Source organism: Sebastes umbrosus, chromosome 12, assembly GCF_015220745.1.
Source record: "Sebastes umbrosus isolate fSebUmb1 chromosome 12, fSebUmb1.pri, whole genome shotgun sequence".
In the NCBI taxonomy this organism is placed as follows: Eukaryota; Metazoa; Chordata; class Actinopteri; order Perciformes; family Sebastidae; genus Sebastes; species Sebastes umbrosus.
Window position 1 is genome coordinate 14965168 of NC_051280.1, and position 27227 is coordinate 14992394.

The window sequence follows — 27227 nt, forward strand, 5'->3', positions numbered from 1 at the left end:
GTTGCATTATGGAGGAAGCAACATCTTGACAGAACATATATATCAGATGTAGGGCAAACACCTTGTGTTCCAACGAGGACCATGGGGACCTCAGCTGTGTTCCTGTAGCTGGATAGGCGCAAGAAGTAATTGTAGACTGTCTGGAAGCTGATCTCATCCTCCAGGCTAAAGACGAAAACCACCGCATCCACCCAGGCAGCAAACTGAGGACAGAGCAGAGGTGACATGTTGAAGCACTGTGAAACACAAGCTGCCTTATTATTATTATTATTACACAAGAACATTCGCACAACTGATTTTTTATTTTGCTTCAGAATCATTGCTTCAATTATTGTACTTTATCTGGATGTTTGAGCATCACTGTGCGGAATGATACACGGGCAGAGTTTGACACGAGAAGGCCGTTTTCATCTGCTGAAAGGTAAAGGCTTCTCTGTGCTCACCTTAAAGGGTACATATCATGCTCGTTTTCAGCTTCATACTTGTATTTTGGGGTTTCTACTAGAACATTTTTACATGCTTTAATGTTCAAAAAACACATTATTTTCCTCATATTGTCTGTCTGAATATACTAATATCAATATTCACCCTCTGTCTGAAAAGGCTCAGTTTTAGCGCCTGTCTCTTTAAGATCCCTTCCTGAAAAAGCCCAATCTGCTCTGATTGGCTTGCAAGAAAAATATGGTGCACCTTTGCAAAGGTAGTTCTCAAGCTGTGGGCGATATATATTCGAATAAGCCTGCATGTGACATAGGAGGGGGAGCCAAATCTGAATGGCTTGTTGAATCACATGTTTTTATATGTCACCTTTAAATCTGAGTGTAAGATGTGTGTGCACCAGCAACTATTTGACATCACAACTAGTTTGGAGGCCAATCATGATCTAATACGCAACGAGTGTAATGTGGAAATTTGAAAGCTCCAGTATTAACTAAGAAGGGAGTTTTCAATCAAGTGTAGTAGTTAAACTTTTTAACTATAGTCTACACTTTGCATATTCATATATCCTAAAAGGAATAGATGTAAATTTAAGAATTTAAAAAAAAAAGGTAATTTAACTTTTCTTGTGGGAAAACTATTGAGAAAAAAATATTTTAAATAATGTCTTAAATCATGTTTTTAATGAACACAATTTGTTTTAATAATGGGTCCCGGATATGGGCTATATATCTTGCAGGCAGACATTTTTACTGTTATGTGTTGGAGGCCTTCTTTTGACTGAAGTTCATACATACAGACAGAAGGGGGCAGTGTAGCAACAGCCATAGTACACAGAGTGTCTTGTTTTCAGGCAAAGAGACCATTATTAGGTGATATGAAAGTGAATGATTAAACACTACGACTGCATCCGTATCTGTTTTGTGCATTCCCACTGCTATCATAATCTAGGAATCTTTTGTATTTGCTGCGTCACATACATACATTCACAATCCCAGCGTAGTTCGTAGTAGATCAAACAGGGGAGAGAGGTTTCCCTAGAGCGGAGGAAATCAATCCTAATCACCATTCATTGAAGGAAAGGGGCTAAACAGAACCCAGAGTAGTGCTAGCAGTGACAATCAAGTGATAACTGTTCCCCCGTACTGCCCTTTTCTCCATTCAGCTTTCACACCTCACCCAGACCCCCATAGGGAATGAATGGCAAATCAAGCCTCAAAGCCACAACTCTGCTCAGCCTCCTGTGAGTGTGAACATAATGGAGGCCTTTAATTATGCCACTAATTATACAGGCAGCCGACAAGTGAACCAAACTCATTTCTATTCCCTGATCTCAACGATGCGTAATGCAAGCGTAAATCGGGGCTTTGCCAGGCCAGGTATCAATAGCTGCTAATGAAAACGCAAGCAGTTTGCATGTGACCTGAAACAGAGAGTCTTGTGAGTGAAGCCGCAAGCAAGTCGGTTCATATTTGCGAGGGTTGGGGTTTGTTAGCATTTTATTAAATCTCTTCCTTTTGAATACCTTATTGAATTTATTTAGGTTTAGTTTATTTTGAGCAACAGAAGGTACAAAAGATTTCATATTTAAGAACTAAAACTACAAGAGGGACATTCAAAAAACACTCAATACATTGTAATACTTAAGTTTTGCCACATGAACATTAAAAGAAGTAAAAGATAAAAGACTCCCAAGACAGCCGTTTTGTTTTTGATAGCAGTGGAAAGTAACTATGTACAGTTAAGTACTGTACTTAAACATGCAGTCACTAATATATTGGCTACTTAAGGACAGCAATAACAAGGTGAGAACATATATACATTATCATCATCTTTTGAGTTGATATAGTGAATGTGTTAGCAAATAGTTGCCCGTTTACACATCCAGCAGACTCGGAGCGACATTAGCTTTCATTTGGAGTTATGTTTCTGTCCACCAGACAAATGTTAGTCCAATATTCACTCTCACTTTTAGCTCTGCTGCGCTCTCTACCAGCTCCTGAGGGAAATATCTGGCTCTTTAGCGGCTAAATGCTCCACCATGTCCACCAGGTAGACACCAACAATGCTGCTGAAGGCCGTGAGAGTGAACCAAAACAGTAAGATATTGTGCTTTTAACTCATTTGACAAACCTTTTTGACAGCTTTAGTTACTAGTTACATGCAGATTAAGATTTTAGACGCAAAATATGTGATTAACACATAAAATATGGTACATTGTTCTAGATTGTAGGGATGTCACGATACCAGATATTTAGTAGTCGATACCGATATCAGGGAAATTCCACGATCCTCCGATACCCAATTCGATACCACGGTAAAAAACAAAAGTAGAACAATAAATCCCATGTACAGTACTTCATCATACACTACAGAACATTTTCTATCGTCCCCGGGACGGCGGGACAACGTTAATCTCGAACCCTGATCCCCGGTACCTGTGGTACTGTAGAAAAACGAGTATTGTCACGTTTTCAGAATTTTGGCATCTACTTGGTACTGAAGCATCGGCTCACTGACATCCCTGGTATATAGTATATAATATTTTTCCAAAACTTGAAAACCGGATAATCCAGATACTGTACAATCATGCCAAAACGAATGGTCGAATGAATCCTTTTCTGTTTGCCTTCAGAAAACCCAGACTAGATGATAGATGTCCTATGTTAAAGTACATTTAAGTCCTGTAAGAACTGTAAATGGGAGGTAAAACCTGACACACTCTGGTAAAACATGGCTCGAGTCTGATGCCTGCTCTGTCGTTACACAACGTTGGATTACCAGGAAGCACTTCCTAAATTAATTTCCTTTAAAAAAACATGAAATTGTGTCAGTATGACAATATCAACTGCATGTTGTCTTGTGAAGACTTGGTGGAGCCCACTTTGGATGAAACAGTAGCTCCATTACGCTTCATATTGCACATACTATTAGGGTGATCAGGTGCTGCGTTGCCCCTTTGACCATAAAAAGTATTTGGGCTGGGCTTACTCATTGATCTGTTGTGCTGTCCCAAAGCTCCAAACAGTCCTGCAGAGAGTAATGGTCTCTCAACAGCTCCTGCCTGCATGACAGTTTCTGTCTGACGCATCTTGCAGCTTAGAGAGTGAAGAGACATTTTTTCCAGGGTCAAAACTCTTACCTGCAATTCTGGAGGCCCTCCTTCATCTCTGATCAGAAGTAGGTAGCTCTGTCCGTCCACCACTATTTCTTTCTTGAACCGTCCACCTGAGGAAGAGACATTTATTCATTATTTATTATTAAAGAGTCTGTCCCAAGTAGGGATGCACCGATCCAACTTTTTCAGTCCTGATATTGATCCGATACCAATGTTTAATTAATAAGCTGTATGCCTCACTGTGTGGAAGTGACTTGGATCATTCTTTTAACATCAGGCTTGACTTAAACATTGCTTTCCTAACTTTGTAAAACAAAGTATAACAAATAAATACATAGATATAAATTGACTGAATTGGTATTTATTATTCAAACAATAAATCGTGCACCAGCAACTTGGTAAATAAATCTGCAAAATTAACAGGAATTACAATTCAAGTGTCCAGATCCAAACGGCGATATGGAGAAAATCAAATATCACAATATTTTTTACCAAATACCATCGATATTGGTGATGATATTGTAGGGTTTGCTATTGGTGCTTTCACTAAATATTTACACAATGAGATTTTTGATAAATAATCATCGGTAATGTGGATAAATGAGTAAAAGCAAATAATAGAACAGCGAAGTAAGTTCAGAAAATCACAAAACTTTACTGTAATGCAGCCCATAAAATCAGGAAAAGACAACACTTATGCCATATTACAATATTACAATATCCAAAATCTAAGATTTTATCTATTCTCATAGCACAATATGGATATAATATTGATATATTGCCCAACCCTACATGTTTGTTGTTAACTCCCTCAGCTATGCGGTCTATCGGCGTGCTGCTGCTGACCCATGACGTAGTGTGTGCATGTGTAATCAGATGTAAACATAGAATTGAATTGAATAGAACGGCCCCATTGTTACTGATACCCGATCCAGCTATTTGAGTCCGTATTGGCCCAATATCCAATATCAGTATCGGATCGGTGCATCCCTAGTCCCAAGGTCATTCTTATAACGTGTTATGTCTGGTCTAGTGCTGGTACAAGATGATACTGGAAACTTGTGTGAGGTTGTAATAACTGACCACTAGGGGTTCCCCAAGGAGAAAAATACTGCAGACACATTTCACACTCATTAATCATAAAAACAATGAGGATGTTCTGGATACCAAATTTAATATCAAAACACAGCTTGACACGGCTCATAAAAGTTTGGTGAGCTGTGCATGAGTCTAAATGCAGTTCTCAATTTAGACCCCCTGAATGTGTTGCCGTTAGGATCGTGTGCCGACAGGAAACCAGGTCTCTCTGGAGCCAATTATGTGGGCGAGAAATTGCCATTTAGCGTGTCTAATGCACAGCTGCTGAGGGAAACAGGTTCAGTGGCCCTGTCGCTGCAGTGCCACAAGTCCCGGAAAGGCCCAACTTTCACTTCACAAACATTATCAGACAGCACATTCAGTCCATCCCTTTACTGCGTGAGCTACAGAGGTTTAGATTGGGTTTCACAGAATTAACATAACTCATTACACTCTGCAATAAAATGATAAGACAAGGAGAGTTATTTTAGCAAAGACAATAAAAGAGAAAGGAAAAAGGAAGTGATGGGAGATAAAATCAGAGGCAGAAACATTGTGAACTGGCGTGCCTCGGGTCACACCATGTCCACAGGAGAGTAGCGAGGAGCTAACACTTGACCCCGTTCAGCCTTGACTTTCTCTCTCCTTTTCTCCATTCCTCCTCTAATAGAAATGCATATTTCCTTGCCGCTAGCGAAGCCGACTGCAGATAAAGAAGAGATCAACGGGAGAACTACGCAGTAAATTAGATTTTGCATATCATTTGAATGGTTTGCGATCCTGCAGAGATTAAAAACATTCAAATGAGAAAGTTGTGAGGCTAGAGATGTCCCTTGGAGGGAAAACAGTGCCTTATGAATACGAAAATATGCTGAGAGCAATTTGACAAAATTGAATAACGCAAAAATTTAAAAAAGTTCGAGGAATGATCATGAAGTATATCAAACAAATGGTGCCGAAGACGGCAGATGTGCGACACCGAATAAAAGTACACCTGTTACACTTATCTTATTACTTTCTAGGAGTTTCATAAGCAGACAAGATATCTATATGATTAAATCATAAAGTGTCAGAGATCAAGAGATACAGATATTACATCACAGAGGAGCTGTAAGGGCCAAACAGTAGCCGTGCCCTGTCATTTTTTTAATAGGTGGACAGTATTTCTGTCTCAGCAAGCAATACATATCCACTCGAGCCACTACTTCTACCCTGTTAAATCCACTTTAGCCAGCTTGGCAAATAGGGGATTCTCCCAGCCTTTAGCACAGGCTCTGAAGCACTGCTGGATGCTGGTTGTGTAACAGAGAGACATTCACGTACCACCAGCCAGCTTTTTTTTTTAAACTCAAGTCACAGAGCTTTGGAGATTCAGACAAAGGACTGAGAAACTATGTGTCTGTGTGTCTCTGTGTCTCTGAATCCTGTTTAAAAAGGGAAAAAAAAGATGAGGAGGATCTCATTACACAGTGAGAAAGACTTATCAGAAACGATACAGCAAACCAAAAAATGTATCAGAATACGGAGCTTGGCAGCACGTACATGCATACGCCAGAACCGATTATGGAAAAGTCTCTCTGAAATCTGTAATGAAAGCATGCGGCTCTGGCGAAATACATCGGCGTGGAATTTGAAGTAAACATTTCAGTTACATAATCATCCAGGACGCTGTTGTCTTTATTTAGAGCTGAGCCAATACAATGCATCCAAAGAAAAAAAAAAAACTGTGAATAATAATAAATGAGGCAGACTACCTCTTTTATAACACTTTTCAACAAAGCAATAATGAATTATTTGAATGCGTTGCTCAACCTTACATAAAAAGAGGCGACTAATAACCTTGCAGACAGCCTACAGAGAGGCGGTAAGTTGGTAGGCACGGTTAACACGCAGTGAGCATACTCTGCTTACACGGAGGCTTAGACCTTGACACAGAGCCACAATCCAACGGAGCTCCATCCGGTGTTGCCATGGCAACACACCCCGGTACCTTTTTTCAGATATCATAGCAAAAGCCCAGGAACAAAACACTGAAGAAACAGCCATCGCTGAACCTTCCTCTGCTGGGCGATGCTTCTGCAATGTAAATACCCCCAATCTGGAGTACAGCCAGTGTTAAAGCACATAAAAGAGAGCCAGAGCAGCTGCTAATTACGACACAGGTATGTTGTATCACAGCAACTCGCAGCAATGCAAAAGGACACACGGGCATATCTGAGCCGACATGTTTCCTTGATTACAGCAACAACGCGTTCTGCCTTTTTCTAGCATTTCCACCATTGATTTCTCAAGGACTAATTAAGCTATGAGGATTTTTCTCCCTTGGTGCAGCAAAATGCCAGAAACTAATTATGCGCTTCATGTCTCATCCTCACTATAATTACACTAAAATGAAACACTGCAAACCCCTCAAAGATAATCAGTTAACTCTGGGTTCACCAACATCTTTGTGGATTTTCTGAGAGGAGGACTTACCTCTCAGGCCAGAAGTGGGCATTCTCATTATGATTCTGCTGATAAATTGAATGAATATTTGTTTTTTATAAATCTCAGAGAGAATTAAAAAGGCAAGGGGTCCCTTTCTGGAAATAGAGATTCCTAAACATGGTGAACTGGCTCGTTCTCCATCAGGACATCGAGGAAGTAAACACTTTATGATTGTTATAAAAACTTTAATTTTCAGTCTCCGAGAAATGATGGGTTTACTTTCCGAGTTTTAACAATGAGTAATTTTCACAGCCCTAATTTACTGGAAATGTTATGCTCAGTCATTATCTCGCCATTTTTTAGTGGATGAGGAAAAAGAAAATGTATAAAAATTAACCCAGCCAATTATTAATTTTGACATCCGGAAGTTTGATGTAATCCAACTAGGGATGCTCATTTTGAAAAATGTTCTTAACCGATAACCGACCCTCGTTAACCGGTTATTAACCGTTAACCGATAAGATGTGTGCCTCGCGCCAGCTGCAGTGTATGAGCACAACAGACAACTGAGAACCCAGTTCCCCCGTCCGTGAACGTTAACTTAGCAGCCACGCTGCTGCGCGTAGTGTCGCGGACATCCAGCCACTTTCCCAGTGGCTCTGCCTCTTAAGGTGTTAAGGTGGACCAGCTTTTCTCCTTAAAGTGACGTGCCGCTCAGCTTTTTAATTAATTATAAATATTTCTTTTAACCGTTTTAACCGATCGGTTAAAATGCTAAATGTCGGTTAACGGTTAAACGGTTAATTATGAACATCCCTAGATCCAACATTTTAATACAAACTAATTAGAAAGATACTCTCACAAGGCACCATGCTTCATTTAAATATCCTAATATGGTTATCCATCTGTACAGTGTAGCAATCAGTGCCAACATGCTTGACTTTGTTCTTGTGAAAAACAACAACAAAAAATTTACCAGCCGGCAAGTTTCTGTATAATGTCACTAATCAAACAGATTGTCACCAATCTAATAACAAGGCTTCTCTTTAATTATGAAAGGCTGACGATATGGAAAGAAAAGGGTTTCTCTCATCAGCCGCCACGTGTTTTGTACGACTATTTGTGAGGTAAATTAGGCCATAAAGTACACAGTAAACATTCATCTGAATCTTTGATTTTCTGACACGTTAATAATCACCTCCTGATCTGCACCTCCACCAGCAGACTCTTACCTTCAGGAGACTCCTCCTGCACATATGTGCCTGTCAAGTACCGGTGGACCAAAGCAGACTTCCCGCTGGACAGATTTCCCACAATGCCCTGCAAGGCCAAGAGCAAAATACAGTGATTATCCCTGACAGGCATAACATGACAGGTACAAACCAGAAGCATATGTAGACTTGAAGGACCATAATGGTGACCTGACAAAAAAGTCTCAGCACAAGGTCGTCTCACTTCATGTTTCCAAAGCGTTCAACCTTGCTCAGCGACTCTTATCCGCTGAGCAAGGCCATGAAATGTGGTTAGAAGCTTGGGGAATACAAAAGCTTAGTGGACCTTGTGTGTGAGAACTTTTTTTTGTCAAGCTGCTGTTTTCCAAGGTCAAGAAGAACCCTTCGAGCTCACTCAAGACAGTGGTTTTGCATTTTTTTTTTTTATATTATCAGAAATTATACAATTTTCCCATGAACTGTGTGAAAAGAATAACAGGAATGTGGTAGTTTCTTTCATTCAAAAGGTTGCTGTTTGGCTGAAAAGTATCAAACTTAGTTGTATTATTTTCCTTGAATGCATCACCCGGGAAAAGTTTAAAAAGCAGTAACCCCCAAGCTGCAAACTCTCGCGGGACTTTGGATTGGGATTTTGGACAGATAAAACACAGTTTGTAGGTTGCAGAAGATTTTAGAGACCGCAGCAACCAAAGTAAACAGTGCTCATCGAACTGTTTGGCGATTTTAGCCTTTTGTTGTTTAACAGCTTGTTCCCCAATTGACCAATAGAATCAACTGGTGAAATAGGTTATTATTACATATTAAATAAATTATTTAAATTTGTCCATATGGCCTTAATGTGGTACATTCCCCAAAAAAAAATCACACTTGATAGCCTCTCTTTCTAAAGAAGAATTTGGAAGTGTAAATTACAGTTCGCAGGGCATAAAACCAATGATGTGTTGATCTTTACTTATTAACACTCTAATCGTAACTTTAAAATCGCAAGTCAAATCAGGTCGTGGATTTGGAGAATCGTGACACCCCTACCGACGACCTATCCTAACCATAACCATTCACGGTCAATGCCTTACCTTAACCATCAACCAACCCATTACCATTGGAGCCCAGCTGGTAAATCAAAGATAATTATATTGGCGCACATGTAAGAGTCTAAGTAAAGAGAAATTGTATCAGCCTCAATAATGTAGTACTGGTTGGGCTGTAATTACCATACAAACATAAAATAGATACACTCAATTTTCACTGTGATGGATGGCTTCTCTAGAAGTAGATTTGAATTCCATACTGGCATGAACTGAAACAAACCCCTGCCTGGAAGGTAGAAAATCAAAAAAATAAATAAATGATTGTATGGTTAGAAAACGGTGGGAAGTAATGGAAAGTACATCTGGTTTGTAGTTAAGGAACAAAACCCTAAAAAACACCATTTTGGTTCTTTAAGCGGGCCGTGTGAGGTTGAAACATCACGAGGAAAGTCCTTTAACATACATCGGTGTGGTTGCAATCTTTCCCCCGCTTCCTCTCCCCGGTGTCTAGACCAGACCTAGCTACAGCGCCTTCAGGGCGATGCATGGCAGAGGGTGGGCTGATGATGCCAGCATGTCTGGGAAGAACAAAGACTGCAACATGCCTCATCTCCTCCTTCTCCTCCTCCTTCTCCTCCTTCTCTACCCACCATCGCCCTCTTCTTCTTTAGATCATTAGTGGGTGTTACAGTCAGGTATGGTTCTAATTATAGAGAAGTTTGAGGTACAAGAGAATAGGCCTTTCCCAGCCTACCCTCTCTATAATTGAAGTATATATATATATACACCATGTGGTACCCCAGCAGAATAAACTATGTATAAGCTTTAAGTTAGCAAAAGCTGTAGGCTGTGTGCAGTGAAAGCAATGAGTCAACACTTTGAATGCACCACAGAACCATTGTTCCTGCTGTTTTAACTGTTTGGCTTTGTGACCTGCTGGTATACAGCCATCATGAAATCAAACAGCTGTGTCAGCATTTATCGTTTACTCTTCTTTGTAGATTTTCTGGATTTGATCTGGGAATATTAAAGAGTGAGGGTTTTTTAATGATGAAAAGATGACAATAAAATAAGGTTTGGCCACAGTTTGATTGCCATTATAAAACTACAATACTGGGGTACAGCTCACTGTTGTAGCAGATGTTTTGGAGGTTTTCTCACCCTTCAATCATTTCAACCAATCTGCATAACGTTTTGCCCCCACTTCCTGTCATTATTACAGTGCCATAAAAAGAAAGAACAGTTTATGCCATCATATTAAAGAGCTTTAAAAGACGTAAGACTTCTTTTCAGTATGACCTTGTCGCCGAACGGAAATCCTTTGAAAGTTTTGAAAAGAATGATAGCTATTTTGAGACACTTCATTCAGTCTTTTCCAGGTCCATTTAACAAACCCAAGTGTGGAGGCCCGCCAATTAACACCTTAGAAAAACATAAAAGGAAACATTTAAAGTGTTTGAAGCCAAAAAAGCAAGTTTGTCTTTGAGCTCATGTGGATTTCCCCCCCCCCCCTTTTCCTTCCATTGAAGTTTTCTCCTTTTTGCAAAACGCACAGAAATATTATATCAACTGTCAGAATGGTGGAGTGCCGTTTCTAAAAAGGGCTGCTAGTCTTTATGGGTGGAAGGCATTAAATCATGTGAGGATGTTAGTTGTGCTTTTGGCAGTGGCTGTGTGTGTGTGTGTGCTTCACTGGCGGGTGGGATCAGACCCAGGATGTGTCACCAGTCTAGCCCAAAACTGTCACTCATTTCGCGTCCTGCTGCAAGCCACCCTGCATCTCCATGCCAACGCATCTCATTAAAAATCATCCAGTACGTGCCAGGGAAAGTCCAGCCAATTTCTCAACTATTCCCTCTCATGTAAAATGCAAAACCAGTATTACATGGGCAGAAAACATGCTTTCCCATTGACATTTAAATCGATCAGTAAGATGAAACCTCGGAGGGGGAATACACATAGGGAATGTATATAAAAAAAAAGATACTCACCACTTTCAGCTCTGGCACCGACCGACTCAATGTCCATTCCTGGCTGTTGACGAAAGAGTCTGAAAGGAAAAAAGACAAAAAAAGAAATTAAATCAAGCAGCATTGAAAGGTTATCCATCTGTTTGAACCCATTTGAACCCAGCTACAGATTATATGGCATTAACAGTATTTCCCATGGGATGATGGTAAAGTGACTTTACAGCTACACTTTATAGATATCTGTAGTGTGTGCAACAAGTTTTATGATTGATTTAGCTGTCCTATAGATATGAAAAAGCCTTTCTATAGTCTGGTCAGGTATTTAGAACACTTTGACGTACTGGGGGATTGATTTTTGTGTCTATGTTCATTGTCATTTCACCTAGTTTTTTCCGTCACCTTTTATTTCCTACACATAAAAACTCCACAGTTAAGCTGCGGGATTGTGTCAAACTTTTATGGAGTTCACTGTTGATTTACAGAGCCATGCCGTACCAAGCTTACTGCTTGTGTTACCGCACATCACAGCGTGCAGCGCCCAAAGTTGGGCTTTATCGACGCAGCGAAAAGCTGGAAATAATGGGTTCCAGAGCGCAGTGGTGCCATTGACACGTTGTGTCAAGTGCCTTCAGTGACTGAGAGATGGAGGGAGAAATGAAGGGTTTTAAGAGAAAGAAATAGTCAAGCAGGGGCAAAAAATGAATGAATGAATATAAACTGATGAATATTAGTTCATGCCAGAGATTCACGCAAATTCACGCCAGAGGGGCGAATTATTGTGTTTTCTAAGTAGGCCTATTTAACATAAAAATGCTGTTGCAGTGTACTTATTATTTTTATTTTTATTCTTTAAAAGAAAGAAACAAAAGCTCTGAAAACGAAACTCAAATTTGTATGGGGAAGGACGCCCAGAGCCCTTGCTTTGGTTTCGAAAAAACCTCCTGACTTTTGAGGTCTCAAGGTTGGCAGACATGACAATGACTAATCGAGAAAGTAATCAGCAGATTAATCGAGAACAAAACTAATCGCTGGTTGCAGAAACAACCAGTCAGAAAATATTTCTTTGACTAATTTGCATATATCCAGTTTTGTTTATGTATTTACAACTTATAAAATCACACAGGAAGGAATTGTGAAACTAGTACAATGTATGCAAGCTATTTCAATATAAGGTTCCAACATAGTGCAATATCTGAACAGGATTTAGCTAATCCATTTCAAAAAGACAGCCATTACCAGGCTTGATTCAACTTGCTTGGTTTTCCAGTGTCATATGGAGACTTTGACCGGATAATCGCACTTGCAGTGGGAAAGAGCACTATGAAGAACAATACAAACCCTCAGAACTAAAAGCACAAAATGATATCTCCACAAGCGGCGCCTGTTTCCCACAGAGATGGAGTACACAACCATGTGTCATAACAACCATTAGAACAAAGACCACCTTCCTGTTTTGGATCATGGCTTTCTCACCGTCTGAACCCCCCCCCCCACACATCCCCAAGAGGAAGGTGAAGATACCATCTCTAATATGGAAGCGTAGACTGCCTGTCTCCAGACAACAAGGTGTGTAATACCGGTTGGAACCCCCCACACTCCCTTCCCATGTCTAATCCATAACAATTAAAGTGCTCACACACTAAACAGGGAGCCATCATTACAATAAGCCTGTTTGTTTCAGCGATGATGGTTTCCCTTTGCGCCCGAGGCAATGCTAATATGAAAAGAATGACAGCATAAACAGAAAGGTAACCACTGCCACTCTCCAAAATGTATGCTAAAAGCCCACATGACTCATAGCTGAGCAGACCAGCCAAAAATTCCTTTACCTACTACAATTAGAGTAAAACAGCCCCCTCTACAATGTTTACTTATTTCTGCCCTCCATTTACAAAGAGCCCCGTGCTGCTCTGGGTGTCTCACTTGTTGTGGGAGAGGAGAAAAGTTCATCCCTAACAGAAGCAAGCATTGTGTGGAGCAGAGTAGTCTTTAAACAGCACGCCTCATGTTAAGCCCTCTCTGTGTGGGTTTGACATGTCTGAACATGAGCGAAGACACCCATCTGATTCAGTTTCAGGTCACAGCTCTCTGAGACCATATCAGATAAGATTGCTGCCTTATTTTCTTGGATTTCCTGTCATTTTGTAAGGACCAATTATTTCCAGATACATTCCCTGCACTTTATATGATGATTTTTATTTATATTATTAAATTTTTCACATAACAGAGGGTTGATAAAAGTTAACAGTCACAAAAACAAGCAATTAGACAAACACATTGAAAGGTTCCAGTCTTTAGCACTTAACGCAGTAACGCAACATTAAACGTGCTAAATACGGAATTGTTCTATTATTGAAATTTGATTGGCTCTCAACGGCTCTCAACATGGCGACAGCGAGCCGCGACTCACAGCTAACGGTGCTAACAGCGCAAACATTGGGGAAAGTGCTGACAGAGCTAACAGTGTTAACCTGAGGGGGAACCGGAGAGTAGGTGCTATGCTTCCGCGCCGCCGCCAGCTGTAACTGGCGCATGAGAGCAGCGGCCGTGAGCTAGCGGGTGGGGCACGCTCACGTGCACTAAAAGGCACGCACGGGCGGCCCGGCTATGTCAAGAAAGCACATAGAAGCTCGGATTACAACACACAGAGGGAAAGCGACTTCATTCTCTGCTCAGGTAGACATTACTCCTATATATCTTTACATAGCAAATAGTTGTTAGCTGCTATATTAATGCTCTGGATATCAAATGTAGCACCTTTAACAAATAATCAATGAACAGAGTATGGCTGTGTAATTGATCGAATTTCAATTTCAATCATAATTTTGGCTTCCAATTATTATGAAAACAAGATAATCACCATAAAACGATCATTGTGCCGCATTCCGTTTTGCAATAACGCTCTGATTTTGTCTTGTGGTATAAATCCAGCGCACCCCTTTCTTTTACCACGGTGTGCTTTCGCAGGTCAGGGACGGCCGCTCAGTGTGGGAGGATCCCCTTGTGGGAACTTTTCCTGGCGCTGGCCTTCGTATTTCCTAACTTTTTTTGGTGTCATCACCATTCATATCTAAATTATTGAATTATATTCATCATATACGTACAGGTAAATTATGACCTCTGCGTTTAACCCATCCTAAGCATTTAGGATGCTGTAAAGCACACTTCGACATGCAGACAGTAAGAGCTGGGGATTTAACCACTAACCTTGTGCTTAAAGGACGACCCACTCAACCCACTGAGCTACACCCGCCCCACAACTAATGTGTTTATGATTAAATTGTTTACTAAAGCACAAACTTGTTAACTTGAGCACAAAGTTCTTCATATATCTACCCTCTTATTTTTGCTCTCAAAGAGCACCAGATTGATGAATTTTACTTTAAAATGTAGGCTACAAAATTGTCTTTCTAAACACATCTTTCTAAAAGTCAACGAGTAGGCTTATCGTGTGAAATAATCGTGATCTCAATATTGACCAAAATAATTGTGATTAGGATTTTTGCCATAATCGAGCAGCCCTAGAACAGAGAGTACAATTCTGAAAAGATAAATAAATCAATAAACAGAAAAAAGCCACCACATGCTCAGATGTTTTTCTCACATTTGCACAGTCCACATAATCAAACTTTCAAAAGAGGGACACATTCAAATAAAGGCCAATCCATAGATAATCATGCAGGGAAATTAGGTGTCATCAAAGGCCAACACAGAAATTGAGTTGCTGGCCGCTGACAAGCGTTGCATTTCTGGAGCAGCACACTCCCTTATTATTGACCCTAACAACACCACTTATGCTTTCAAGGACATAAAAACATTGATGAGAAGAAAGGAGAAGAGGAAATGAGGAGCTTTTACACAAAATTATTCAGCACCTAACACCTGTGCATCAAAAATCTTTTAAAGAAATCATCCGATACATTTCCTCCCACGAGCACACCCATTACAAACTGTAACACAGAGAAAATACCCAACTGTTTCCATCCGTGGAGCAGATACAGTACAACCGGTTTGGTCCCATGCTAAAAAAAAAAGCCCTAATTGAATCCATGTGCGCTGTATTACGTCATTCTTTAAAAATGAGCATCCCTACATTACCGTGTCCCAGAATGCCTATGGAAACAGAGAGCCCCTACGTTTTGTGATGCTTAGAGAGGACACCGGTGTCTTTGTCTCTGCGAGGGGGGAAACTGCGTTGCCAGCTTGTTTGTTAGGTTTTTCACTTCACTGCTCATGTCTACTCAGATAAAAATGACCATTCTGTGTGAGGGTAGCGAAGCACAATCACCCCACCCCCCCACTTATTCCATTTCACGAGAAAAGAAAATGCAATGCGAGCAAAAAACGTGTGCGTACGGTTGTCTGAGTGTGTGTGCATGTGCATGCATGCGGGCATTTCTACGTGCAGTGAATCTGAAGTGGTTTTTGGAATGAGAGAGGACAACCTTGAGGTTGAAACTTCCACTATGACTGACTTTCCAAACATGCTTTCCCACCATCATAAATTACAGAGTGAGAATTTAGCTAGCAATTAGTATTTCTACTTCCCTTATATGCCAACCTCATGACCAAACAAACATTCCCAGTCTACTACTACTAGACTACTTTTATCATGCCTGTCTTGACAAAATGGTCCTGTATCATCTAGGGGTATAAGAAAATATCAATACACATGAGTATCGCCTATGTGTTGTGATACTGTATCGATTTTCCAAAACACTGCATCAATTTTTAATTAACCACTTAAAAATCTGATGGCCCGCCATCGGGCTATTTGATCTTTCGGAGGTTGTAGTGGGCTCAGTTTTAAAGCTAGTGGGACGTAAAGTCAAGATACTGGCCTCATATTAAACTACAAAACCGAAACAATCCAGTGGTATCACTTATATCATACTAGCTTGTCGCAAAGGAGGCTAAATAACGCTCCAAAGGAAAAACTGGCATGGTCATTTTCAAAGGGGTCCCTTGACCTCTGACCTCGAGATATGTGAATGAAAAGTTATATGGGTACCCACGAGTCTCCCCTTTACAGACATGCCCACTTTTATGATAATCTCATGCAGTTTGGGCAAAAATCATGCAGTTTTTTGCATGCAGTATAAATGTGTTATTTTTGCTTATTCTAAAAATGGTGCATAGCTGGTGTGTTCTTTATATAATGACAGTTTTCTTGAAATTAGATTTGAATAAATCGCAATATATCACCTTGCTTACAGTATCACGAAATATCGCAATATATTGAATTGTTACCCAAGTATCATGATATGTATTGTATCGCCAGATTCCTGCCATCTTCTATAGTGTGCCCGCCCTCCAAAGCCATTTACACAGCCAACTGCCCAGTCAGAGCTCTTATCTTTGTTGTTCTTCTGAGCTCCCAAACACCAAACTCTTGATTTTAACAAAAGGAGGTAGGTGACAAACACAATCAGCAGAGATCAAGGTAGACATCTTTATGCCATATCAGTCTAATATGGTCTGGATGGCCTGCCCTACTTAAAGCTCTTAAAGCCTTGTGTTGTCTGCAGACAGGCATTGATCACTTCGCTGCAAATAAATTGGACACCCTTGTTCAAACAGGATTCTCACTTAACATGAGATTTGCAAATTGGGTTTAGAGACATCTTGCTTTGCAATGCCCAGGTTGACTGACTCAATTTGTAGAGTTAAGAGGATGTGTCAGATTTATCTTTTCTGCTACCCAAAACAGTGCATGTGAGACTGATGGAAACAATCAACCGTGAACTAAAAGAGGAAAAAGGCATACAAGGTGGAAGAAGGAAATACAAATTGGAGACCCAAACAAACAAACGGTTTGTAGACTTGCTGGTGATAAGCTCTCCAGAACAGCAGGATGCTACTCACCTATTCAACCCCAATACCAAAGAACAAAATGTACCCTAGGTGAGATTTGCAGTGGCAGATGCTCAAATATGAGTATTATTCAGTTATTAACAGATTTCCCTCTGCTCGTGATTTTCAATATCTCCATATTTCCTGCGCAGCAGGTGAGAGGGCATCATCACAGTGTTACTGTATGTCCCAATTTCCTTTAAAGTGTCTATTTGTCTTGAACATAATTACCTGCTGGGAGTCTGGCTCACCCACCCCTGCTGCTATGAATGAAATAAGGAAATGCATCTTTTAAATCATTTTTCAATCTGCAGATTTATGAGCAGGCAGACTAATTCCAACTGCAAGGTAAAGTTGATACAGGAAATACTGTTGGCAGGAATTCACAGGAAGTGAATGAGACGTAGCAAGGGAAACGAAGAAGAGGGAATTCCATCCTCATGAATACATTTCATGTCAGATTCAAGATAAAGGAGGATGGATATACACACATGGGGGATTTTCTTCAAATTGTCAATAGGTAATGGCAAGTCAGAATAAATACGCATCAGAACACTTTATACCGAGACTTATTACACGGGTCTATCTACAGTCCCATTCCCAGTATTTCAACCTTCAATAGATAAGTGCATTGCTGACCACCTACGCCGCATGGCCAGCCACCCCTCCTCCAACCCAAAGACCCCCAGAGAGCCCCCATCCCAGCACATGCTTCACTGATCACTCATGCCTCCACTAGCTCAACAGAGTGGCTTTGTTCATTCAACAGGTGGGGGTGGTGACGCAGTTTGCACACCTCAAGCCCATCACCTTGTCTCTCCCTTCCCCCAAACCTCACAATATTTAGAAGATGTCATCAGGAAACACTTTAACTGAGTGTGTGTGTTTTGTTTCGTGAGGCTGGGCTTCAGCCTCCTGGATTTCCTCGGGGAGCAAACACTTAGGCAGGTAGCAACAGGCAGCAAGGCCCGCCCAGAGCATTGAACACCTAACTCTACTCAGACTGATCGGCACACCTACATTCCTAATGCCTGACTTGACCGACTCCACCGTGGAATAAATGGGAAAATACCAGTTGACACTCCACCACAGGAATAGGTATCCTTGGTAACATGTCATGTGAGAAAACAAATACAACGTGAGATCAACAAGGTTGACCTCAGCACCCGTTACGAGTGTCATGCCAGCACGAGAATGAAATGTCTGCTTTGCTGGTTCAAAGGTTGGCTTAATGAGAGTAAATACGGGAAATGTGCAACCTGACATTAGTAGAAGTGATTAAGCTGTCACGGACGACTAATTAGGACTTCATGCGAAGGTGTGAAATTGGATCTTGACGCACAAGACGTAGCAAATCACAGCTATTAATTCAGATAGTTACAAATATTTGCCTCTCTCTGCCTGGTCTTCCAGGCAACTGGACAAACACACTCCACTTTCAGAGTTAACCTTTAAACACAGTGCTTAAGTCGTCTTCTTTTCTCCCCATCATTATGGCATGTAAGCCCTCTTAATTTAGCCCTGCTAGGCTGCCAAACGAATCCCCATTATAGCCACTAACTGCTTTAAAGCTACTGCTTTAAGCTGGGTCTCGGTGCGGCCAACAGACAGCATTATCATACTCCCATGTCCTGTGTCTGGGTGACACGGAGACAGCACTGGAGCTGTGTTACACCACAGTTGCACCACTTGTAAAACAAGCCATTATAATGTGTTCTTATCAGTGACTGGAGTTTACTTCACTTACCTACTCATTTACTGAACTTCACAAAATCTTATGTAAGGCAAATTAATTGCTGTGTAAGTGCCTACACATAGGCGGTTCACTCATGAAAAACACTGGAGAAATGAAGTACCCAAAATAGAAATTCCAAAAGGACTCTCTGGAACCAGACGTTTTTTGAATGCCATCCAAACTCACAATTCCCCATGTGTTTTTCATTTGCCTGTCCTTCTAAAAAAAAAGTGCACTTCCTTCTTTTGAGCTGAACTTTCTGTGCAGTGAAGGAGGGGGTTGCAAATGGAGAACTGAGCGGAGGAATAAATTCAGCAATCTTGCAGGTCTTACCTTGACCTTTGTGGGAGTCAATGCCTGCCAGAGTCTCTATGGCGACTGGCTGTGACTTATTATTCCCGGCCAGGGGGTGTTGGCCAGTTTCTTTGCTCTGGGGCTGCTGGCTTTCACAATTGCCACTGCACGGCTGCTCTTTCCTCCTGAAACGGTTGGCTATGAGCTGCCATATGCTTGGTTCTTCCTGAACTGGTTTGGAAGACAGTTTTGCTGGACAGAGGGGTACCTCCATTACCTTGACCTTCCCCATGCTGTGGTACTGAAAGTACTGCATTCCCCCATCCTCAACCTGCTCACTGGAAGTTGGAAGTGTTCTTCCTGTGAGGTACGAGAAAGGCCGTGGAGGCATTGTTGTCTCCTCAGCCGTACTTTTAGTCCGAGAGCAATCCTTTAATTCCGTTTCAGACGCTAAAGTAACTTTGTCCCGGGGCCGGCTCCTCCTGATTCGCAGGCTGAGGCTCCGTCTTAAGGAGCTCAGTGTACTTCTTGGCGCATCAGATTTACTGGATTTGGGAGAAGATTTTGCATCTTTGTCACTTTCCTTCTCCTTGCTCTTATCTTGCGGTACTTTGCCAAAAAGCCTCCAACGGAAGCCCCCTTTGAGAAAGCCTGCTCCATCGCTGCCTGTGTGGCTGTAGCTCCTCTGGCTGTTTATCTCATCATCAGAGCCCCTCTTTCTTAGCTCCAGTACTGTCATACTAACAGGCCTGGGCTTCCAGTTCCTCTGGCGGACCCTGGGGGCCACCTCTGCGGGGACCAAAGGTCGCAGAGCCACAACTGGATTGAGGCCATCTACAGCCCTCAACTCAGCCTTCCTGCTCCAGTTCTGCTGGTTGTTTTCTATACTGCCTGCCCTCTTGAAGGGGTCCTGGATGCGGGGCTCCAACAGGACTGGGCCTGGGCCTGCCAGCATGCACACACTCCTGGGCCTCCGCAGCCGCCTATCTTGTTCAGGTTGAGAATCTGTTTGCTGCTTGAGTGAGTCGCCATACATGCTCACCGTCCTCCTACCCAGCGGGGCATCATCCTGACGCCACCTTCGCAACACGGCCCGAGGCAGAGAGCTATGTCCCGCAACGGTGCCATGTTCCCCGAAGACAAGGCCTTTAGCACGGACTGTGACGGATCGTAATGTCGAGCTTTGAATGTGTTGCTCCTGGGTGTCTGTCTGAGCGTCTGTCTGAGCGTCTGTCGCTGCCACGTCTCTGCCTCGCTGTGAGGAGTTACCTGAGTTCTTGGAGGCTTGTTTCAAAAACCTGTCAGTCTTCATTTTTCCCTCCACCTCCTCCAACTCCTCCTCGTTCTCCTCCACAACTATGTCCTCTCTTTGCCTCCCAACTCTACCTGTGCAGCTCAGGGAGGGCCACCTGTCAAGCTCCTGCCGTGCCCTGCCCAGCCTGGGGCTGTTCTCCATTGGCACCACACTAATTATCTCTCCTCCTGGCTGGTAATTCTCAACCAGGTTGTTGGTAACCTGGCCCATCCCCAGCTCTGACACCGGCGCATCTCCCTGCGTTTCGTTCAGGGTTACAGAGATGTGGTAAACAGTTTTCCCCTGCTGTTGTTGGCCAATAGCTGTACTCCTTGGGGTCGCATCCACGGTCCCACTGCTAAGGAATAGCATGGCACTTCACTCAAACTGATTCACACATGTATCCTCATTCACAAGCGTGTAGCACAAGCCAATGTTCACATTCTGCTTGTTGAAATTCAGCTCATGAAGTCCTTCATTTGAAGACTAAATTCCTATGCCAGGCATAATCCCTTCACCTTTGACATGGAAAAAAAACTTCAAACAAGTTAGAGCAAAGCCTCGCTGCCACCTGCATCCTCTGGCTCCTTTACTCACACAGACTCACACAGGCATTTAGATTGTAGCTGCGCTCTCCCCACACTTTGTTCTACCTGTCTTGCACAGGCAGATGAACAAAAGAAGAAGAAAAAAAAAAAAGGTAATCCACTGCTTTTTTTTGCAACAAAGTCAAATCTGTGATAGCTGCAAAAGTTGCAACTTTTAAAAAACATTAATCACCCTTCCTCTTTGGCAAGTTACGAACTGTGAGCAATCCTTGTTGTTGGCCGTGCAGACAAACCCCTTAATCTCTGAGCTCTTGCCATGCAGAGCATGAGGGAGTGTGTCTCTGTTTGAACTTTCAGCTGCCTTCCAACCCCCGGGACACATGGAAAACAAGGAATGGATCCCACAGGCATTTAAACACGCCCTCCTGATTTCTCCGGAGCTGCTTGTAGCCCCCGAAGACATAAACAGACAAAAGTGAACATGAGATTGAGAGAAGACTGAGCTGATTACACACTGCTGTAATCAACAAAGATTAACAGCCATGAATGGACACTTTGTGTCTTCTGACCCATGGCAAAACACAAAAAGGGGATACTTTCCCATGTGGAAGAACAGAGAATAGAGTTCACCAAGTTCTTTGTTACTTTATCCACATTTTAGTGACCACCACGTTGCAACAAATTAAAGGGTCTGGCATAGAAGAAGTTGTACACAAATTGGTCATGATATCTTCGATGGGAAAAAAGTTACACAACATTAAAAAAATGCCTGCCACTCACTACAGGACCTAAACCTGTTAGTAACATTAAGCATCCACACTACAACCACACACCACGCTTCCAGCAGCTCCCACTACACAGCCCACACACTGTAGGAGAGCTTGAGCTTAATGGACCAAACAGCCTTTACATTTTTCCTGTTCCATTTCCTCTTTTTCACCGTTGTGGTGCTCTATGATGCTGTCAAATACAGGAACATGTACTATATATATAAAGAGCATCATGTGAATCAAACCAGATTTTACCTGCTCAACTTTGCAGCACTGTAGTTACAGTGCGGTTTGGGCTGGAACACTGCCCCTTTGTGGTCAAACAGAGAAAACTACTGGTAGGAAACAAAAAATGGGGAATTTCCCCCCCTGAGGTTTCATTGATATCAATTTAGTTAACACAAACATTGTCATAATTTGCTTGAAAGAATGTTTTTATGACACAACATCAGAACAAAACTCTATATTTGGATATTATATTGAAACCTCTCATTACAACATTTCCTGTGTTGCACACCAGCCTTGACACAGGTGCATGATCATTTAGCATTACTGCTTATGAGGCATTTTGGGAGAGCAAAATGGCAACACTGACTGCCCGTTCTCAGAGTGCGTCACTGTGGGAAATCAAGTCGACCATGACTGCGTCATTATGGGGAATCCAATCCAGTATAACCATGAAACTGGAAATTGCAGTCCAGGCGTCACGGCAGCTTTGTGCCAAAAGTGGATTCTTACCAACACTTGATTTAAAAAAATATTGTTTTGATAAAAACACCCTTGAATAGCTGAATAGCTGATCATTTCTTCAGGTTGAAGGAAAAACATGCTCCTAAATGACATTACTTTAAGCTTGTCTGAATCAAGGCCTTTGTCATTTCATACCATTTACAGTATGTGCATGTACTGACATTGGTATGTAACATCGAGGAGTTTCATGGTGCATTTTTTTCCTTTTGTGTTCTTATCAGCAGATGGAGTGATGTTAGAATGAATACAATTGAAAATATTTCAGGTATTGCTCCAGGAAAGCCAGTGCTTTACTTATTACCACATACTGTAACCACACAGGGAAAGCTTGATGTTTCTTATGAGAGAGAGTATTACAAGTAAAATGTCAAGATGCCTTTGACAGTGAAGTTAGGTCTCGTGTAAAGCACTCAAAGCTCACTGTGGCAGCCTTTACCTGTGTCTTGGAAGTAAGGGTTCGGAATGATATGAGGCTCATCGGCGAGCAAACGGTCCTTTTCGCTCCATTGGATCTGGTGGTGTCGAGTTCGTCTGCGACCCCCGAAGCACAGCAACATAGTCTACCTCAAAGGGACTTCTCCGTGACTCACAATATCACCATTCAAAACGAAAACATCCCCAGGAGCCTGAAATATCATGTCTCAGTTCAAATTGTTCTTTCAAATGTTCTTCTCCTCATGGGTTTTTCTTTTGCTTCTGTCAGGCACGGCTGTGAAAATCTCCTTGCAGCTCAATTCTCAGCTCCTGCATGTTCAAGGTCCTCTCTCGCTTTTGTCCAGCGTGGCTACAAAGAAAATAAATAAATCTCTCTTTTGTCAGTTGCATCATGCTGTGGCGGTGATGATGTGCCCTCCATGCAGACCAGATAATATGGTTACCAGCAGAAGCCCGACCGGTGAGCGGACAGTCTGAGGAAGTGGCCCGGAGAGGCCATGTGTCACGGTTTTCTTGGAGCCGTTTCCTCCTGGTAATTCGTAATGCAGGTGTTGGCTCACAGGGTCCTACATAAGAAACACTGATAGGATTAAAGGTAATCCACTATCCTGTTGTCTCTGTTGCAGGCCGGTCCAGAGGAAACCTGCGCTGTGGTAAATCATGAGATTTGGAAGTGCTGACTTGGTAACAGAGCTTCTCTTGTGTGCCCCCTCTCTCCTCCTCTGTCCCACAGCTAAATGTTTCTCCCTCTTGTAACCGTATCTCGATGGCAGCTGGGAGGGTTTTTCAGAAAAACTGGATTAGCATGTTTGGAGGTTCCTGAATTACCTCCGCCTCCGTATCTGTGTGTACACATCAGCCTGACTGTGAACAGATGTCACACTGTGTGTGTTGGCCATTTATCTATTTATCCGTGTGTCACCGTTTCAAACATGAGCGTACTACTGTTGTTGTTTTGACAACATGGCTCTGACCTGACTTTGTCCTTTTACTTCCCGAAGGCTACATTCAAAATCATTATCAACACAGAAGGTTTTCTTGGTACTTTTTAACAAGTCACCTCTATCTGGAATCTTTCTTTGTCAGTTAATGTCATAAACAGAAAGATAACGGGCAGGGTTCGAGCTTAAGGACGTCCTGTCATCCCGGGGCCAAGAAAAATATGATTGGGGAGGATGAAAATTAATTTTGGGATGAGAGTTGAAAGAAAAATACCTGTTATATTAGAATGAACGACAATGAAATTGACTGCACGTTTTTTGTAGCGCACCGTTATTATTAAACCTGCTTGACAACATAAACACACACACACACACACACACACACACACACACACTATCAATATCCGATCCATCCCGCACGTACACACACAGCACGTGCTGCCGGTCTCTGACCTCATGATAACCATTCAACCCCAGTCAATGAGGTAAACCTGCTAGTATTAATGTTACCAGTTAGCTAACGTTAGACTGTTTGATGTTAACAGTAAGGTTACAGACTGAGCTGACGATAACTTTACGTTCACTATGAGGAGTCAAAACTCCGCAAATCATTTTACTTATGTTAACCTTAACTTATTTACTTACTCTCTTCATTTCCTATAGGTAATAAGGCTGCAATGAGATGTCTCCATCACATGTTGTCCATGGCAACATGCTGCTCTTCTCCCCATGACAAGAGCACCTTGTCCAGCAGCTCCCCCATCTTTAGGACGTGCAGCTAGCAGGGCCGGTTCTACCTTTTTGGGGGCCCATCTGCAAAATCTTGTTTTTTAACCAAATGCTACTTTTTTTAAACATAGAAAATATTTTAATTTCACTTAGCTGCATTGTTAACATCAAAATCAAAACAAACATGCAATTTATAAATTAAAAAAACAACAATAAAATACATTTTTAAATGAAAAAAGTTTTGGATCAATTATAAATGTATGAACAAAAATAAACCACTTCTGATGTTTGATTTATGTTCAAGGTCACTTTGAATGATTAACTGATGGTAATGTAGAAAAACAAGGATTTTAAATTCGGGACGGTCCACATTCATTTCGGGACGGCTTAGGTTGTGTTTCGGGACGGTTCCGGGAGGATTGTGAAAAGTTAGTTGAGAGCCCTAATACCGAGATGGATTTTGTTGAATATCCCCAAATCCCTTTCTACTTTTCCAGCATTTTAGAAATACAACATTACATTGTAAATGCACCGTACATACACATAGTGTAACTAAAGTAAATCTGAATATAAGAGGGGACATTTTTGTTATCTAACGGGGAAGAACAACCTCATTTAATTCAGAACAGGTATCCTTGGAGTAAAAAAACTCATTTCAGTCCCTAATTAATTGAATTCAATAAGGGCTTATGTTAATCAGCAGTATTTGCATTTTCAGTAGAGAATTTGACACAATATACTTATCACTTCACTAAGCTACTGCATACTGATTTGGAGATTGCATTTTAAAGTATTTTCAAAAGCAAAAACATTCCCGCAAGAAGAAAATACTTGTCAAAGTTTGAGTTAACTTTTTTGAAATTAGACGAGCTCAGTCGGATGTCTCCATGCTGCTACTGTAAGCCTGCAGATAGTAAGTGGCTGAATTGAGGAAAGGTTTTCACAGTCTCATCAATTACCTTCAGGGCTTAAGCAATTTCAGGGGCTGTGATACCTCCTGAATACCTATTAGCAGGAAGCACAGGACAGATACGTTTGAACAGCAGACATGACAGACGGGCGGCACTGGTGTGTTTATATAAGGACACAGACACTACGTGCGACAAGCGCTGGTGTTGTCTAGCATATTGCATGATGCATCCAAGCCACACGAGTAAAGCTTACTAACCCCCCGTCAGTACTGGAACATGAGTCAGTGCGAGGAAGACAGCTATGCACATATGTACACTCTTTCAAGAAGACAGTTTGCTTCCTCTGGCAAACAGGGTAACAGGCACAGTCGATGAAGGCGGCGACCTTACTTAGGATGATCAGCATAATGCTGGTAGGTAGTTGTAGTCGAACGCCGCCTCATTTTTTTTTGTCGATAAGGTGTTGCTGACCTCATTCACACATACACAACAGCAGCACGACTCGCACCTGACGAGCATCCAGTATTCAGCGTTATCTACTTTCTGAGAGCACAAACATACGTGTCATCTGCATTATTCAGAGGTGTTCAGTGAGAGCTTTGCATGACAAATCAGTGCCAAAGCTCGCTCACAGTGACTCACAAGGTTTAACAAGAACTTTTCTTTTTTCAGGTATTGATGTCACACTTTCAAATATAGATAAATGTGAACATGTGATTGTAAACGCATTGCAATGAGAGCAGGGGAGATTATTCATGGTTATCAGAAAAAGTCCTTGATTGATCAGACATCTGACCTCGGTGGACGGAGTCAGCAACAGTGATTGGCGTCATCACAGAGCAGACTCATGAGCTCTGAATTGTTAATCAACCTTGTATTAGATTCTGCCTGAGGCTTCAATCATACCCAATGACTCCTGATACCATCTTTTGGATTTTCAATTTCAGCTAGTTGCGAGCACAACATGCAAGTAGCTGTGCTCCTTTTGGGCAAAAGACGGAAAATGTTGAGACCTAGTTCAAGTAAATAAAATAAAAACTCTCACAAACTAGGGATGCACCAATCCGACTTTTTCAGTCTCGATACCGAGCGATACCGAGTACCGAAGTGTTTAATTAATAACTAAATAATAATAACCGTGGCTGGATCATTCTTTTATGTGTAAGGCAACATAAAGCTTGACTTAGACATCACTTTCCTAACTTTGTAAAACTAAATGTAATAAATAAAAACATAAATAAGATAACACAAAATTGAAAATTGGTTAGTATTGAAATAATAAAATCGTACACCAACAACTCGGCCCCATTGTCACAGATACCCTATCCAGCTATTGGAGTCAGAATCGGCCCGATATCCGATCCAGTATCGGTGCATCCCTACTAGAAATACAACGTCAATATCATGTTCATTTTACACCCCAAAGGCTAAAGAATTGTAAGTTTTAACTACCACCAGAGCGCCCTGATAACTGCAATTCAGTATTTATATGATCTGCTGAAATGTTTTAAAGATGCTGAATTATTATTTGTTAGAAGTTGCTTTGTTTTGAATTATTAAGATGAACGTGACTAGACTGGGTGTTGAAGTTTCCTGGGGGCCGCTCATTAAAGCATTTGAAAAAAGAGGGCTTTAACCAAACATACCAAGATGAGAAAAACGAGGTCGGTCCATGAC

At 41.6% G+C, this 27227-nt stretch overlaps 1 protein-coding gene across 4 annotated transcripts in view; it reads right to left on the bottom strand.

Annotated features, from left to right (window-relative positions):
• The window catches only part of agap3 (ArfGAP with GTPase domain, ankyrin repeat and PH domain 3), a 150498-nt gene that overhangs the window by 74269 nt on the left and 49002 nt on the right, over positions 1-27227 (bottom strand). For 2 of the 4 annotated variants that reach the window (XM_037788459.1, XM_037788461.1), the window contains exons 2-5: positions 11312-11370; positions 8293-8380; positions 3581-3666; positions 62-203 (exon numbers count right to left, since the gene is read on the bottom strand). In XM_037788459.1, coding sequence (XP_037644387.1) covers positions 62-203; positions 3581-3666; positions 8293-8380; positions 11312-11370 — 375 coding nt within the window. Of the gene's footprint in view, positions 1-61; positions 204-3580; positions 3667-8292; positions 8381-11311; positions 11371-19211; positions 21346-22970; positions 23313-27227 lie in introns of those variants that run through there. The other 2 variants (XM_037788460.1, XM_037788457.1) reach the window with 2 other exon arrangements.